Below are 18,527 nucleotides of genomic sequence, written 5' to 3'. Positions count from 1 at the left end.
TAACAACTTACTTAGTAATTTCATGAGAAAATCAGAATCAGAATTTATAAGTGCTTCTATTTGGTTCAAATTTTGTAAATTTATTCAATTTCCAAAAATTTCATGTAAACCAAACATGTCGATTTTTATCTCAAATAGCAAGTAAGACCGTATAACAAAGGTTCCTTTCACCACTAGGTGGATTAAATCAGGTTTTTTTAATCAAATTAAAAAAAAAGTTTTAAATGTGTACAAAAGTTGTAGAACAATGCAAAAAAGAACATAATTTATTAGTGAACTTGGCATACTTTGAGCAAAAAATAAATTTTTTCCGATTATATCAGTTTTTCAATATCAGCCTTAAATTCACGGAGGGGCAGATATAATCGTAACAATACTGTATTCAGCAGTTACCAATTTGGATGCAAAAACGTCCACCAAGAGCGTTCTAAAGTGTTCTAGAGAAGAGAAATGAAATAAAAGGGAAAAATTGTTCAATGCAGCGACAGTTTCAATGAGGTCAGTCTATTAAAAATCAAAATTATTCTTTGCCATGAACCGGTCTTGTGATAGTTTTGACTCAAAAAATCAGATATTCATCAGATATTGTACCCTATGAATAGGTCAAAAACTGGTTTGTAGCATGTAACTAACCCGTGCGAGGAAAGTGGAAATGGAAAAACGGTCATGGGATGGAAAAATGGGCCATAAATATTGCTCTCCAAAAACTTAATAATCGGTTGCTTAGTCATTGTGTTTTATGCGGGTATTGCCCGCTAGTAACTTTGATTATTTTGAAGAATTTATTTTGGTTTTCCTCGATGAAACAAATCTGATACAATAGTGGAACACCCATAAATAGCATGCAACTGTTGATCGAGAAAGCATCAATTGCAGAATAAATAAACATACATATAATCCGGTTCGTTTTAACCATTTTGAACATCCGTTTTGAATTTCCCAGCAGCAAAATACTGCGGGCACTATCGCGATTTTCCGCCTATACATTTTCCCACGGCTCCCCCAAAAAAGCACCCACGTTTGTACGCACCAACATTCACTCACTCATCCCACCATAAACAGAGCTAAGAATTCAAATCCCACCCCCTCCGAAAACAACACGCAATAACGCACACGACGACGACGTCGACGTCGACGGGCGGGCGCTGCTGCTGCGATGCGTTGCGATGCCGAACGATGCTTTCCCGCGAAACAAAAGTCGTGCCTAAATTTATCCTCAAGTTTACATTTCGAAAGAAGATCAATGCCAACGATTTTACACGGCAGTTAATCGTGCGCGAATGTATTGTCTGTGATGTGACGAGCGAGTTGCAACGCGCCACCCTCTGGGGTTTCGCTGTGTTCCGGACGCGGAAACGCGAATTATCCTTGCACTTAAAACATTCCACTTACCGTATATTCCAGATCGGGTCGCCCACTTGTCTTTTTCTTGAAGTTATCCATTGTCGATTATCTCTCGTACAGGAACGGGCAACGTTTCGTGGAAATTGCACTTCTACTTTAGAACGTTAAACTGTATTTGCTCAGGATTGTATAACTAACTTTGTCAGGTGGTAACACTAACCAGTTCGCTTACAAAGCCACGTGTAGGTTAAAAGTTTATCAACAACGAGGGTTTCCACTGCAGAACTGGAAACTTTCCACCAAGCGCCAAGCGAGCGTATTCGCGACCAGCAAGCTTGCGAGTTTCTATTCGGTTGCGAGAAAGAGCGCCAAACACGTCCGATTTTCACGAGATTTCCCGTACGAATGAGCAGTCTGGGCGGCCGCTGGTTTTGAATGTCCACGATACAAACGAGCGATATAGGTACGAGTCGTGTGACGGCGCGTATTGAATGCCTTTTGCCGCGGATGATTGCTGTTTGGGCGAAACAATCGTGCGACAGATCGGAATGTTGTTGCATGCAGCGTCCGAGTTTTTACTTGCCGCTTTGTGCGGGTGTGATGCAACGGTGCGACTTGCGATGCATGAATCCTGCTGCTGTACGTGAATGGTGAATGGAATGCTTTACTATATTACATGTTACCTGTGTCAGTGTGTGGGAGTCACTTCAAGGTGTTGAGGTGAATTAGATTGAGTCATATAGGTATCGCTTGCTCAGCGTGATTCTCGTACGTATTGTTTATCTTGTGACAGATTGTAGATTAAATAGATTGTAATACAGATAAAATAACATTCGTACTGAATCTCAGCATCATTATTGCGAAATTAGCCGCAGTTGTGAAATTAATTAGTAAAAAAGAACGTTCCTGTTTATAAAAATGGCATTAAACTATGCTAATTAGAAAAAACTGATAATCCTTTTACAAATACAGTTTGAGATGCAATACAAATTTGAACAACGAATACCAATGCAACGACAAAGATGTTTCCGAAAATCTACTTTCATATTATCCTTACCTAAAAAACAATTTGACAGCAACATATACCATATTAAACAAATGTAGAAACTGTGTAGAAGCAATCGAAGCTGAATAAACCAATCAGTTCCATCAAGTTTCTAATTTAAATTGCTACTTTATCTGAACTGCTCTAGTTTAACTATCTTTCAGAAGCACTGAGAGAAAGTATAGAATTCAACAGTCGCAAACTATTATAAGACTTTACCAAACAACAATATTATCTATGCTTGTGTAAAGTTGTTTCTACACTCCTTCCGCAGCGAACACCCTCATCATCAAGTTAGAAAGGATACAGTATCGTTGTTTGCATGTCGTCTTTGGTTGCATCTTGCAGGCAATCGATTGATACGATGAGATTGGAAGTTTTGGGGGTTCTGCGATCTTACTTTTCGTATACTTATCCAATGTGAGGTTTTGAAGTGACTGGAGATTGAAAATTTGAAATTGTTTGCTTCTGAATGAATATCTGTTCTCTGTCGTGTGTACTTTTAATTCTGCTGAATTTTTTCGGCACGTCAAGTTCTTTGCAATTCCGGGTTACTTACGCGTGCAGCTGACCCCCAAAATATCGGAATATCGACTGCGATAATAAATTTTAAAAGCCTACTTGTTACCGGTCTTCTTTTTAAATTAACGGTACCAACCAATGACGTCGTTGTTTTGCTATTTAATATGAAGTTTAGTCGATAAGTGTAGTGTAGTTTATCTAATTCTTGTTTAATGTTATTAGTTTGTCTAGTTTTGTTATGTGAATATTTATTATATTTTTGTTTAACCTAGAATAAGCGTGCTAACCCCTTAGAAAAACTCAATTAACGAAAATTAAGCGACGAAAAATTTGCGAAAAAACAATTTGTGTAAGCGTTACCATTTAATAGACTAAGGAGAGCCTGTCTACATTGTTGACCCAGAAGCTCAAAAGAGACCTTATGTGTCCACCCCGGAACATTCAGACCAGGTGTTGGGGCTTAGCACGGAGGTTCTAAGCACTCCGTAAATCACTGAGTTAGGGGCAGTCTTACCTATTAAATGGTAACACCATTTAAAACCCCCGTTTTTAACGAAAAGACCGCATCATTAAAAAACGGCAAAAAGGTCGCACTAAATAAATCACCCCCGTAATAGTTCCCGATTGTCTATTTTATCCACCTTTTCGCGTGCGTAATGGCGGCTAGTGGGTACAACCTGCACAAAATATTAGCATGCCTTTATTAACTTTATTCACGTCAAGTTAACATTTCCACCCTTGATTATTGCTGTAGAACTATCATGCGTACGTGAGCGGAGTTGACAAGAGCAAATAAACATTTTCGAGAAGTGTAGGGTAAAGTGGTGCAGAATGCACCGCTTAAGCAAAACATCATTTTGCAGAGCAACGGTGTGTTTGTTCCACGTTTTTTAACTTCTAAAAGACTTTGGGATCTTTTTTACACATCTCCTGGTGAAATTTCGTAACAAAAACCGGTAATTCTTGTTATTTTTGACGATTTTTAGCAAGAATCAAAATAATTATGTGGAGCAAAACGCCAAAACCCTTGGGCAAAACGCACCAAGTTTGCCCAGCCAGACGTTAAACGCAACCAGCAAATATACCACGTGTTGTATAAACTCCAGAAACTAGGCTTCAAAAATGACGGAAGCGTTTGTTATAGCGTTTGTTATAGCGTTCGTTTGCTGGGATGGAATGGATGCAATAATCGGTTCATATCTCAACATAATTGGCAATAAAATTTATTCATTAATTTTTCTCCAACTGATGTGTGATGAAATATTGTAAGTTAAATAATGTACAATTAGGTAAAATTCTAAGTCCTATACAATACATAATATTGCTATATTTTTAATAAATAATCTGAAACAAAAGATGTTCTGCAAATTAAAAATATTTTATAACTGTTCGATCCCACTGTGGTGCATTCTACCCCTGTTTTGCATTTTGAAGTTTTTTTTTGCAATTTATGTGAAAAACATGCCTAGTTAAAGAATTAGGGATGGGAACTATCATTAAAAATCGTTACTGATAACTATCAGTTGTTTCCAGAACGTTACTGATAATTATCAGTAAATATCAGTAATTTTACCCATCAAGGCATTGAAGCAAAAAATAAGAAATTGATAATATTACAATTCTGCGTTCTTCATTGTAAGTTTACTCTGTAATTTACCAAGCGGACTTTATGGAAGCTCTCGCAACTACGGACCAGATTTTTATCACCCAGCAGATATGTTGGGAGCACATCGCGCCCACGCATCACACGATTAGAGATGGTCGGGTATGAAAATTTGAATACCCGAACCCGACCCGTACCCGATTTTGAAAAAAATTGAAAACCCGTACCCGACCCGAACCCGCAAATTTATTATTTTTGACACCCGAACCCGACCGCAACCCGTCGGGTACGGGACGGGCCCGGGTACCCAACCATCTTTAGTGTTAAATGTGGTCAATGGAGATACCCGACCCGTACCCGGTTTGAAAAACAAAAATTAAGAACCCGTACCCGACCCGAACCCGCAAATAATTATTTTTGAATACCCGAACCCGACCCGAACCCGGCGGGTACGGGTACGGGTGCGGGTTTCGGGCATATTTTCTGCTACCCAACCATCTCTACACACGATGCAGTCGATAGAGACCAGGAATGACACATAAGGGACACGGATTCCTAGATAAACTTGTGCTGCTGATCAGAGTTATCATTGGATCGAGTGGTGACACACTCGAGTCCCTTCAAGACGCGATGAGGACTGAGACAAAGTGACAAGTTGAATGATATCATAGCCAGGAACCTTGCAACGGCGGAGGCAATCTTCGCCAGATTGAAAGCAGTAGACTAGGAAGATCAGATTAAAAATGATTGTGTCAAAGATCAAATACATGAAAGGAAGAGGCTCCAAGGAAACAAACGCGTGCCTCTCACGGATGGTAACTCCTGACGGCAACGAACTAGAAGTGGTATATGAATTCGTGTATTTGGGATTGCTGGTGACCGCGGACAACATTAGTAAGAAAATCCAGCGGCGCATTCAAGCGGGAAATGGATCCTACTACCTACCCCTTCGCAAAACGCTACGATCAAGAAGCATACGCTACCGTACGAAGCTGACAATGCACAAAACTTTTATCAGGTCAGTAGTTCTTTATGGATTAGAAGTCATGAGGTTTCACACGAAGAATATACGCGCCCTTGCCGTGTTCGAACGAAGGGTACTGAGGATATTTGGAGAAGTACAAACTGAAAGAGAAGAATGGCGGAGACGTATGAATCACGAGCTTCAGGCATTGTTTGGAGAGAATCCCATAGTACATTTGGCGAAAGTCATTAGGATACGGTGGGCCGCACACGTCGTAATGATGCCGGACGACAGTGCGATGAAAACAGTTGCCTTCAAAAACCCCACCGGCACCAGGAACAGGGGGCACAACGCGCAAGATGGCTCGACCAGGTCGAAAATGATTTATAAATTTTGAGATGACTGGGAAATTAGCAACGAGTAGCCCAAATTCGAGATAAATGGAGACGACTGATTGAATCAGCACGAGCTACCCCGGCTTTGGGCTACCGACGATGACAACGATATATTCCCAGCTAACATTTTCGTACGTATATCAAAGTGAAAAATGAGAAATATGTACCGATATATATCTTGAAAAATCGCGGTAGATGCACGAAACCAGCATATGCGTACTATTTTGGAGGCGATATACGTACTGCAGATTATTCGTAAACAATTCACATTCATAAGTATTTGTATACGATGAGATCCGACTCAACATGATTAGTTCCATAATCCTGTACAATTCTGTGATGAAAATCGTATGTAATTCAGTCGTCATCATTTTGTACGATTGAATATAAACTAGGGCGCGATTTAATAAGCTTTGTGTACGATTTCGATTTTGTTTAACGACATTTAAGATGATTTTCATATATTGATATACGATTTGTGGTTTGCTGGGTTGTGTCATCCACGTTTATCGTACGCAACTACCGACCAATAAGTTTAATCTAACTAATTTTTCTAACGGAACAACGTAACTATATCAGTAAATATCAATAACAGCGAAAACTTACTGACACTTAATGATATTATTGCTTACTGATAACTATCAGTAGTTAGTGATAGTTTTCCCATCCCTAGTCGATAGATACAACAGCGCAAAAACGATCTCCTCTTCGCCTCTGTTTGGACGATTTCTCGGATCGCTCGATCACTGTCCGAATAGCATCCACTGTGAGCTTCCCTTTCCGGAACCCGAACCGCATGTTTGACGGACGTGAACTTCTGTATGTCTCGTAAGCTTGTTCACGATTATCCTTTCCAGGTACAACCAAGAAGTGTAAAATTCATTACATGCCAAAAAGTTCAGTACCTACCTGCAAATATAATTGCAGATACAGTTAGAACCTCGACCTCCCAGTAGGCCTCGAGGTATGATGCTGGCCTAAGAAGCCAGTCGTCGTATGTTCAAATCCCGACTTAGAGAGGCTGTTAGAGTCAATAGGATCGTAGCAACTGGCCCTGCAATTGTCCTGCACTCTATAACAGCTGGCTGCGAAGTCTGTCGTATTAAAACAGAAGGTGAAGTTTCGATAACGGAATGCACCTAGGCTTTGCTTTTGACAATTATAACCCTCAATGGACAAAGTAGTCCAAGTCCCCCCTAACAAAAAACCCTCATTTTAGAATCCATACATTTTGGAACTATCTAAATCCTAGACTGATGTGACTATACTATGAGTATCTGCTAAATGCTTTGTATGTAGCAATGAAAGGGTAACACAGTCCAATTTTTAATATAAGGAATGATTTAGAGCGGCGAAATTGTAGTGTCACAATGAATAATAGTACATATTTTAATGTGATAAATAATTACTAGCAGTTTACCTTCAACGTTCCCATAATCTATTGTTCCCTGCATCAGAAACCTTGCACACTTTCGCGATTCCGCGTCAAAATTCAAATGAAGCCATTGCCCTTTGCTGAAATAGAGGTAAATACCTACATATGTGTGGAGGGCCATCCCGAAATGATCCGTCCGTCCGGCAGGTTCAGTGCTCGCGATAGACAAAGTGCTATAATTAATTTGCGCAACCGTCTAAATTTATCCTACCACGAAGGCGCCAAAAACACTCGACTCACGAAGGTACATAATCATCCCTTGCAGAATCTCAGCGAAAACACAGGGGTGACGAAAGGAACGTCGTCTCGTTATCTCGTGTTTCATTGTGTAAGCATTTCCGATAGATGATAACGGCAACATTGTGATGGTCATTGGACCGGAATTTTCTGCATTTTTTTTTTGCCCTAAACTACCGATGTTAATTGGCCCAACGTTTGATTACTGTAGATTATGAAAGGTAAACGACAGCAAGTAATTGGGCTTTGTGAAATATTCGGTCGATCACCTATTCTGCCAAGAGCGGTGATTTAGTGTTACGTTTTGTCATACCTAATGATTCATGCCGGTAGTAAAAGGGATTTAAAAAATAGCTTGTCGGCATTGCAATTGTTTGTTGCACATGTGATATAATTTCTGAGTTTGAATAGTTTCCTTATTTGAGCGGATTTGAGAGTTTAATACCTTTTGTTAATTGTGTCCTATTGGAGTCCTTTTTTCATCTTCTTTCACATTTGGTGTGTCACATTCGATTATGTAACATGGTATCGTCTATTGGTAAAATTGTCTAAAAACAAGCGCTGCCTGGCACACATTTCTTCAACGAATTGTATCTTATTTGGCTGATTTGGAATGATGGCTGATCTTATGGTACCTTTCACCAAGATTGTTTTATATCAGACTCAATTCAAGAAAACGGTTTCAGGAATTCGTTAGATTTGTTTCGACGTGATATAGGAAATGTCCTTTTCTCCTATCGAGAGCGCTAATTAATCGATAACAATTTTACTGATGATATCTATCATTTTAAACAAGACAATACAATTTGCCGTATCAATTTGGGCAAGGCCAGTCGTGGTCTGCGTCCAATCAGTGATTTATTTCTGTTGCGCATTTTGTTCAATCCGGTATTGGCTTGGTAAAATTGTCAATCATTACGGGGGTCAAAAGTGCACGCAAAACCGAAACCCAACGCATGCAGATGGAAGCTGTGTCGCGTGGATCAATTTGATTCAATTGATAGGTGACGCGTCGCGAATTTAATAGCGCCACTAATATTGATCGAACGCTGACGCCGCCGAATGACATCAACTTTACAGATGATATTTAGCCGCGCAGTGTACAACCGAACGATGATGCGTGAGAATAGAATCGAATTTGCACCATTTACTAGATATGACCAATCTAATAGATGATATTCATTTTGAATCAATTCAGAAAATGAAGAAATATTGGATGTTGCCAATATTCAAAACCGGACATGTGCCTGGAAATCGTTCAATATTTCAATTTAATTCTCCTATTGATAAATTGTTCTGAGTATTTCGAGCTTTGAGAAAATTCAAACACAGATAAATCGCATCTTTTTTCAGGTGTTCACATATGACCACGCTGCGCTATCTAGAGAAGCATGCGCCGCAGCCGTGCGCAAGTCCTGATCTGTGTGTGAACCAAATAAGAGAATCTGCAAAGTCTGTGCCGCGATTTAGTGTTCGGAAAATTTCCATGACATCACGTTTTTACACTTACAGAAAACATTCACATGTTACACTAGCACACACGCAACAACACTACGCATCGTTGATGAATAGATCAATGTGCATACACTTGGTATCGATCGACAATCGATCGCCGCCGCTAGTCACCAGTAAGCTAAATTACATGGATGCTGCCACTTAATGTCGCATAAGAGTAATACATAAAATGTATTTTGATAGCATACTGTCACATCCATCATCACACCCGGCAATACGTTCGCATTTTTCATGTTGAGCAACTATGAATGAAAAGCTAACCTAAGAATAGAATGAAGGAAAAGCTAATACTGCATATGTATGAAGGGTTGCGAAGCTCATCGCATTTAGCTTTCAAACTGTAAGCACAAAATAGCATACATGCCGGCTGAAGCACGATTGCTGAATTGAAAGCATTGAGACGGTTCGACACGGTATTCAGCGAATCTTTGAGTAGTAGAGCACAATTTATGAAAACAGACCAATCAAAATTTATGTAAGTATATCATGATATATTTTTAATAAACAATTCACGACAAAACACGCACAAAATTTCGTATTTTGCCTTTAGCTCTCAAAAGAAAAACATTTAAATTTGCATATTATTCTGCAGCGTTAGGGTGATTTATGTATTTTGGACAGGCGTTACGCGTACTATATTTTGGACTTTTACGGCAAAATCAAATGGAAATGTCCAAAATAGCGTACGCGTAACGCTTGTCCATAATACATAAATCACCCTAGTCAGGATTTATATTAGGTTTGCTGAGAGTTATTCAAAGGTTGATATTTTACTCATACCTACCTATATAAATGTGTTCAATCAGTTACCTTCATTTGTTCAGTGATAAAAGAATTGTGTATGCACCTAAACTTTTTGATCATCCTGCACCTTCGCAAAAGGCTAAAATCATAGGCCCTAAACGTCAGCTATAGAATTAACCCTCTAATGGGCAACATCATAAAAACGATACAATCTAGATAATGATTATTTTTCATGAAAATATGTTTATTTATTTATTTATTTATATATTAATTTCGAATACTTGGAAGTACGGGTTTATTATGATTCAAGGTGCTTCTATGTTCAAGTTTCATATATTTCGGTCCTTGTTCCGGACATATCTTCGGAACCGTACATCCGATCCAAATTCTGTTCAATATAATTCTTCTAAGCCACAAAACTTTCCGTTTGTTAGTTATTGCAGTCAAATCGGTCCAGGCATTTCCGATGTTCATTGTTATAGGGCACGGGACGGGATTGCATCTATTTTTTCGGCCTATGGCCTAGATTTAGTGGAAGAACAGGTGGTTCAAATCGTCCTCATGATTGTGAGGAACGTGCTCCCGGACCCTATTTTTACTACTGAGACTGTTATGCGTTTATTTGTAACTTGTGACTGATTTAGTTTGATATTTTTTCAAAATTTTGGGAAGAAACATAACATTACATAACGTTTGAAATATTCAACACGTCAACACATATGCGTGTGAATGTCATATACTGATAAATCTGTAAAATATTTGAAATCAATCAAAAAATCGTGTGAAATGTTCTTGGGCAGGATTTAAGGGGGAACCCTCGCTGCATTTTCAGGAGCCTTTTACGTTGAGAAATGTTAAGCCCAAAGTATTTTTCGGTACATGGTCTCGTTGAGAGTTGACAGTAAAACTGTGGGGTCACGTGAAGGGAAGTTGAAAATTCGGGTTTTCGTATGTAACGGGTGGTAACTAAAATTTTGAAATTTTTTCGCGGCCCTTATGCTCAACAACAAACGGGATCAGAGAGAAATGAGAGTATGTATGGATTAGCTCTCTCTCTCCTCTTTTTGTTAATATTTTTTGTTTTGTTTATGTTTGCTCAGTTTTGCTAAAAATGGCGTCGAAACAAGAAGCATTTCGGGAGCGCGTTGTACACTTCTACGAATTGTAACAGAAATCTCGGCAAAAAGTATACGGTACAACATTTAAAAAGCAAATATGGTGCGGCTTCGACTGTTTACTATTATCCTAAGATGCCCAACAACTATTCGCAAGCAAGGTAGTGGAAGACCAGCCAAAATTAAAGACGCAGAAGGACATCGTTCTCTTTCTCGTTTCTTCAACAACAAGCCCTCTAATTTGGCTATCAATTAAGATGCACCAAACGAATGTTTGAAAACAATTTTGATCCCGTTTCTACAAAAACATAATGTAGATGGACAATACGTGTTTCGGTTGGATAGCGCTTCATCGCATTACGGCAAAAAAAACACAATCGTTCCTGAATATCCATTCGGTCCCATTTTTACCCAAAAACCACGACCCGAAAAATCTGTCTCAATGCGCCCAATCAAAGATTTTTTCAGGATTTTGAGTTCCTTGGTGTACAAAAATAACTGGAGAGCCACGACATGCAAACAATTGATTGGTAGAATCAAGAGATGCATTTGCAAAGTTGACATGACGGCCGTACAACGCTCCTGTGTCGACATCAAACGAAAGCTTCGTCGAACAGCCGATTACGGGCCGTTTTAAAATGTACACTAATTTTTTTTCAACAATGGATAATGTATCTTTAATTTCGGTAAATCAGATCTTCTTCAAATATCTTGGTCTTTTTCTGGCAGCTTGAGAAAAAAATTCCAAAATTTTAGTTGCCACCCGTTAGAATGATCTGGTTTGAGCACCAAATGTTTTACAGACCTGCAAAAGGCACCCTTGGCCTTCCTGATCCGTTTGGCTAAATCAGTCTTGGTACCACCATCGGGCGTTGTGTGGCTATCAATATATTGAAAGGCGCCCACCTGCTCAACTTGTTGGCTCGCTACTGTGAAGTTGGTGGGATTGTCGGTGTTCACTACCATAAACATAGTTTTTGCAACATTGACACGGAGACCTGTTGCCTAGGAGTTCTCGGAAAGGTTATCTAACTTGGTCTGCATATTATTGTTGCGTTGTACGAGCAAGACAATTTCGTCGGCTATGTCTAGGTCATTTAGCTGCTGCATCATTAGAAGATTCTAAGACAATCCTCGATTTGGTATCCCGTCAATTGCTCCAACTAATATCTCACCCATAACGATGAGAAACAGAAGCGGTGATAAAATGCCTACCCCGTAACAAAGTGACAGTTATTAACAGTTTCCCATAACACCCGCCAATGTCAAAAATGTCGCGACGATCGTTTTTACGTGCTGGTCAAAATTGACGCACCTTCGATTTCCAAAGGAAATGTTCACTTTTGTTACGTTAAATGTGAACGCAAAAAGCTGTCTGGACAACGATTCGAAAAGTGCGTATTGACCAATTCGGCATTATTTCATGTTTTCGGCAAAACTGTTTGAATTCTTAGTGAGTTGCTTGTTTAATTTCTTACAAGATAAAAAGCGGTATTTATTACAAGATTGTTACTCTTGTGTACGAGTTGTCTGCTCTAAAGTATTCAAATATTGCGTGTTTCATTGAAAGTTATCCGCTGCGCAATTCAAAATGAAATGCTCTTTCATGATTGCTGGACCGATTTTGTCGTTAACAGAACAAGTTAAACAAAATTCAAGAATAGATCCAAGCAATAGAGATTGTTGCAGTGGTAAAAAAAACTCTGTTACATGACAGAACCAAATAGAGCATTTTATTATGACAGAAAAACCAGTCATGCTGCTATTGTCATTACCACGGAAACGTTTAGGTACTTGACATAATTTTGTCAGTTCGTAAAATGCTCCATTGAAATAATAAACCAATTCAGTTCTTATATGCACAAGAGATTTTTTGCCAAAAAACGATAATAAATTCTTTCTTTGATTTTTACGCCGCTTTCAAATATCTGTCGTGAACCATGAACCAGCAGTTTTAGGTACGTTTGATTTGTATGGGAGCTGTCACATTGTTACCGGGTTGTAAAATGCAGACCTGTCTCATACTAGCAGTAACCTTCATAGGGTCACACAAGACGCCGTTGTGCAAAATCTTGCTCAAGAACCCCTCGTACTGAGCCTCGCTGAGATGAACTAGCTTATCTGGAACTCCTCTACACTTAAGTGCGCCCCAAATGTTGTCGTGGTCAAACGATTTTTCGAAGTCAATGAACACCAGCAGAAGAGAGTCCTGGAATTCGTTCTGCTCCAATATAATGCGGAGCGTTGTGATATGGTCCACACATGACGGCCTGCGCGGAACCCATTTTGCCATTTTGCCTCTGGAGAGTAGCGTCGATCTTCTCCTGGATCTGGTTGAGGATTACCTTACAGAGTACTTTGAGAGTAATACAGAGCAACGTGATGCCACGCCAGTTACCGCATTCCGTTAGGTCTCCTTTCTTAGGGACTTTGACCAATATGCCCTGCATCCAGTCCACCAAAAAAGTTGCGGTTTCCCAAATATTGCTGAAAAGCTGATGCATCATCTAGGCTGACAAAGATCATACGCTGCTGGTTTTGCTGGTCTCTGACATTTGAAACTCGGAAGAGTTGTTCAAAATGTTCAGTCCATCGCTTAAGCTGTTCTGTACGGTCAGTCAATAGCTGACCAGCTTTGTCCTTTAGCGGCATCTTTGTATTCATCCTGGCACCACTAAGGCGACGAGAAATATCGTACAACAAACGGATATCACCATTGGCGGCGGCGGTTTCTCCTTGTTCGGAGTCCAGGCTCTCTTGTCCCGCCTACAAGCACGTTTAACAGCCCTCTCCTGTTCGGCGTATCGTTGACGGGCAGCTACCTTAGCCGATCTGGTCCGCGCTCGCTCAATGCCGGCTTTCGCCTCTCTCCGCTCGTCGATCTTCCTCCAAGTTTTATCCGAAATCCACTCCCTCCGCCCGCTGCGCGCTTTGCCGAGGGTTTCATCACTGGTCGTGATGAAGGCGTTCTTGATGCCGGTCCATTGCTCTTCGACAGTTCCACCAGGTAGCTAATCCGAGGCTAGAGATTCAAGTTGTTCAACAAAGTCCTTTTTCACCTCAGGATTTTCTAATCGGCGGACATCGTAACGGAACCCAACTTTCTCCTCCCGTCGTTGGAAACATGCGACGTATTTCAGCGATGACAAGGTGATAGTCGGATGCAATATCAGCGTTGCGTTTGTTGCGTACATCAAGAAGGCTTCTTCGTCATTTTCGGCTCAATCACGCTATTCAGCTGGCTGTAGAAACTCACTCTCTTCGGCAGGTCGGTATTATCTGTTGACGCATAGCACTGGATTGCTGTAAGGTTTCTAACCCGTATTCTGGATCTGGCGACGACTAATCTTTCGTTTATCGGTTCCCGCTTTATCAGGACTGCATGTACCCCTGGGCTCAGTAGGAATCTAACTCCTCTTTCTAGAGTAGTTAGCATTTCACCTCGAACAGTGGTGAACAGAGGTTATGGAATGCACACGTTCACCCCAGGCCGTTTTTACTCTGCCAAAAATAGTCCGTAACACCTTTTGTTCAAATACGGCAAGTGCACGTAAGTTTTCCGTAAGTTTTCCGTGACTATAATCATACAAAAAATACAAAGTCGGTAGATAGAGGACTACCGGTCTGATAAGCGATTTGTACATCGTCAGGTTTGTGCGACGGCGTAAGATTCTTAATCGAAGCATCTTGCGGAGGGAAACGTAGGCTCGACTTCCAGCTAGAATGTGTCGTTGAATCTCTTTGCTTGTATTATTGTCGGCAGTGACCAGAGATCCCAAATATTTGAGCACATCAACCACCTCTAGTACATCGGCATCCATAGTCAGTGTCCGTGGGAGGCAAACATTGTTTTCTCTGGAGCCTCTTCCTACCATATACTTGGTTTTCGCCGGATTGATTTGAAGCCCAATCCTTCAAGTCTTCGTTTTTAGTCTGGCGCAGATTGTCTTCGCTGTCCCAAGGTTTCCACTAATGACGCCCTGCAAGGGCTTGGAGATGGCTACTCTTGCTGAAGATCGTTTCTCTTGTTATGAAGCCCACTCGCCGGATCACACCTTCTTTATTTACCGATGTTAAATAACATACATGACAGTCCATCCTCTTGCCGCAACTCTCAGCGTGTTTTGAAAGGACTCGAGGGTACCCCCGAAACACGCACATAAGACATCACTCGCTCCAGGGTAGCGTTGATCAGCTGGGTCAGTTTACCTTGAAAACCGTACTGGTGCATTATTTGCCATAGCTGCTCGCGCTCGACTGTATCGTATGCTGCCCCAAAATCCACGAAAATATGATGTGTCGGCACTTTGTACACCCGAACCTTTCATACCATCCTCCGGTAGTTTCTCCTCTACCCAAATTCTTGAAATTATTCAATGAAGTACCGTTGCTAGCGGTTCTTGATGATTTTTGTAGAGTTCTACCAGAGTCGGTCCTTTGCGGCGACTCTATTATTTTTCGACTGACCGATTTCTTGCCGGATCTCTCCGAGATTGGGAGTCAGTATGCTGTTATCATTTTTAGGTATTCCTAGGTTAACTTCCGTTGCGTCTCCTTCTGTTATACCGCCGTTTAAATGCTCAACGAAAAAATGCTTCCACCTGTCGACCACCTTGTGCTGGTTTGTGATCAGGTCTCTCACCTCGGCCCCATATATAACAGGATTCGGTGTGTATCCTTTACGAGATTGGTTCACCTTCTCAAGTTGCGCATCTCATTAGCCCGGAATAGTTGTTTTAGCTCTTCACGATCTCTGCCCTCCTTCTGGCGCTTTTTCCTCCTCAGGATCGTGGTCAACTCATTCCGCGCTGGTCAATACTTGGCCAAATTCTCCCTCGTAGTAATGCTTAGATAGTTTTTCCAAGCGCTGGTTTTCCTCTTGTCTCGTTAGTATTTCCCGTCAAACCTATCCTCCGACTCCGATAGTGCTACACAAAATTATGAATATTAATTCATAATCTTGGGTTCCCTTTGTACACAAGAAGTTCATGATTTTACATGATTATTTTGAGAACTAAGTTTTTCCGGTGCACGTTTGAGTGCTCCCGTTGCGATTCCAGCCGAAAATGTCGATTAAAGTTGTGTATGCGGACCTTAATTAAATACAAAGACAAAAGATTTAAACTAAACTTTATATTTGAATTAATTCCACCATAACTATACTATTTTGCCATCACGATAATAGAAAACAATCAGAGAATAAAGTACTTTTATGGAATAAACAAAGTGGATCACTTTCACAGTGACACCCTGTAGGTTCAAGTACACAAGAGTTTTCAGTCGCACACCTGCAATTCCCGAAAACAAAATCAATATCTATGTGCGGACTAGTCGAAACTAGGGTTGAAAATCAAGTCCACAATGTCAACAAACAAGCTTCGACTCACCCAAGTGTGCAATTTCTTGGTGCCATGCTTTCTGAGCGTGCCTCATCAAGTTGAATATTTTGTTGATGTACATTTCCACTACTAAAACGTGTTGGTCATTCACAAACCACATTACGAATAGTCGAAACACTTTCCTCAAAAGTACCTATTGATGGTCAGGTTTCATATAGAGGTGGGAAAATGCCACCTTGAGAATATCAGCACACATTTTTCTTCTAACTACTTGCTAACTGTAATGAATAATTCGACACCAAGTTCTCAAAAGGGTTTAACTGCAGAATGTAAACAAACTGAGTGAGTGTGATTTTCTGCTGGACTAGTATAGAGAAAGAAACCCGAATTGTAATTCAGATCACGTTAAGGTGAAGTGCAGCTTTAGAGTTGAAGGCAAAACGACCTGTTAACAAAAGTTCCTCTAATATCAAGAAATCCTCCTAAACAAGATTCGTTCCGATAGAAAATAATAACGATTCAATGGTCAAGCGATTTCAGTTGCTTAAGTGATTTCAAGAAGAAATGAAGCAATGTACTACTTTGAGTATTTTCGTCTCACAAATTGATAGAAGCCTTTTATAGTCCTATTCAGTTAAACTGTATTGAAATTGAAAATTATTTTCAAATAACCTGAGCCTCTGCCTAATCATGCCCGCGATTCATCATTACTAGTTCTTAATGGATGACAGTCGCCCTGTACATTCTAAAACTATTTAAACATCAGAGTTCCAAAAATAACTATACCGAATAAGCATTCAAAACCAAAGTAGTATGATCTATTAAATTTAATTACTTCTTACCTCTGGTTTTGCCATACTTTTTTGAGGTTGAACTGTAGAAACAATTTCATCCATATCTGTAAACTTCTGTAACGAGGAACCCGGAAAGGACTAGACTAGAGGATTAAACAATACTGGCACAGTTCTTCTAATTTACGTTGTTTGGAGAACCGTAACCGTTACGCAAGGTTTCACGATTGGAAAGTTTACGCGCGCCGAAGACGCTCGTTTACAGCCAGCCAGCAGCGGACCCGTCGACAACTCACTTTCGGAAGTGTGTTCACTGGGACATGACTAGAGCGTCACTGACGCTGTAACTCATCGTAAAATGGATAAAATCTTGCAAAGTAGTACAATAAAAATTCACAATTACCTAGCGCCCTCGGGCAGCGGCTCGACTGATCATTCGCGTATGGTAGCCGGATTACAATCTAAAAACATCCGTTCTTTTTTTTCGCGATGGAGGGAGATCACTCCGGAGGAGGTCCATTGCTGCAGTGCACAGACAGCAAATTAACTCTCGGTTTTAAAATTTTTTTGATGGAGGGGTAACCTTCACCACTGAATGGACGAACGCTTCGAAAATAGAGGGGAGCATTTTGCCATTTTGCATAGCTAATTCGCATTGATGAACATTAAGCAAATTTGATCTGGCTGCATCTGACGAATTGATATCATTCGCCCATCAACATATGCAATGCAATATGCGCTCATTTTGTAACAAGCTGTAATGATGTTTTGCACGCTATACTAATGAGACTATTGCTTTACTAGTTAGATGGAATTTATTTAGTTGATTATAGTTTTAAATTTTACTTTATAAAATAGTCTAATATTGTCTAATACATGTACGTAAAGAATGGGCAATCCTATCAAACACTTCACACTTGGATTATGAGAGCCGTTTAAAGCTGACGATCACTTGCTTCGTGTTTATAATTTTGTGCGCGACGATTTGCGCAAATTGGCCAGCATTCCATTAGATAACAAGATATGATGCAGAAAATAAGGTTTCTCCTTTCGTCAGAGCCGATGTCAGTGCTACTAAACAGGTTCACAGAGGACAATCGCTAGAAGTCAAATTCATTTAAGAACCTATGAATAAATTGTATGTACATGAGAAGTGATGGAAATAGCAACTCGTTTGATATATTAACCGTAATGTTGTTGTTAATTTTTGGCTCGGATGGGGGACGAAAGGATGTTCTGATTACGCACAATTTGAGTGGAATTTTTTATTCGATTTATGCGGTAAAACTTTGTTGCTTGTTATGTCAGACTCAATTCGAGCAGCAGCTAGCCGGCTAAATTTTATAAAAGCTCCTATATATGATTGAATTTTCGTAAAATTATGTAAATAATGAGTAATCGGATTCTTTTTACGTTATTCAAAGTGAAACTTCTTGAAACTTTAGCACAGAACAATAAATAAATTACACAAACAAAGA

General features: G+C 40.1%; 1 protein-coding gene across 1 annotated transcript in view; it reads right to left on the bottom strand.

Moving 5' to 3' along the window:
* LOC128741224 (proton-coupled amino acid transporter-like protein pathetic) overlaps nucleotides 1-1,758 on the bottom strand; it is a 67,354-nt gene extending 65,596 nt beyond the window's left edge. Inside the window, exon 1 of the mRNA XM_053836870.1 lies at nucleotides 1,393-1,758. Coding sequence (XP_053692845.1) covers nucleotides 1,393-1,443 — 51 coding nt within the window. The 5' untranslated portion in view covers nucleotides 1,444-1,758. The remainder of the gene's footprint in view (nucleotides 1-1,392) is intronic.
* Between the last annotated feature and the right edge of the window lie 16,769 nt (nucleotides 1,759-18,527).

The sequence above is a fragment of the Sabethes cyaneus genome, chromosome 3 (assembly GCF_943734655.1).
Source record: "Sabethes cyaneus chromosome 3, idSabCyanKW18_F2, whole genome shotgun sequence".
Lineage (NCBI taxonomy): Eukaryota > Metazoa > Arthropoda > Insecta > Diptera > Culicidae > Sabethes > Sabethes cyaneus.
This window is presented reverse-complemented; position numbering and strand designations above follow the sequence as displayed.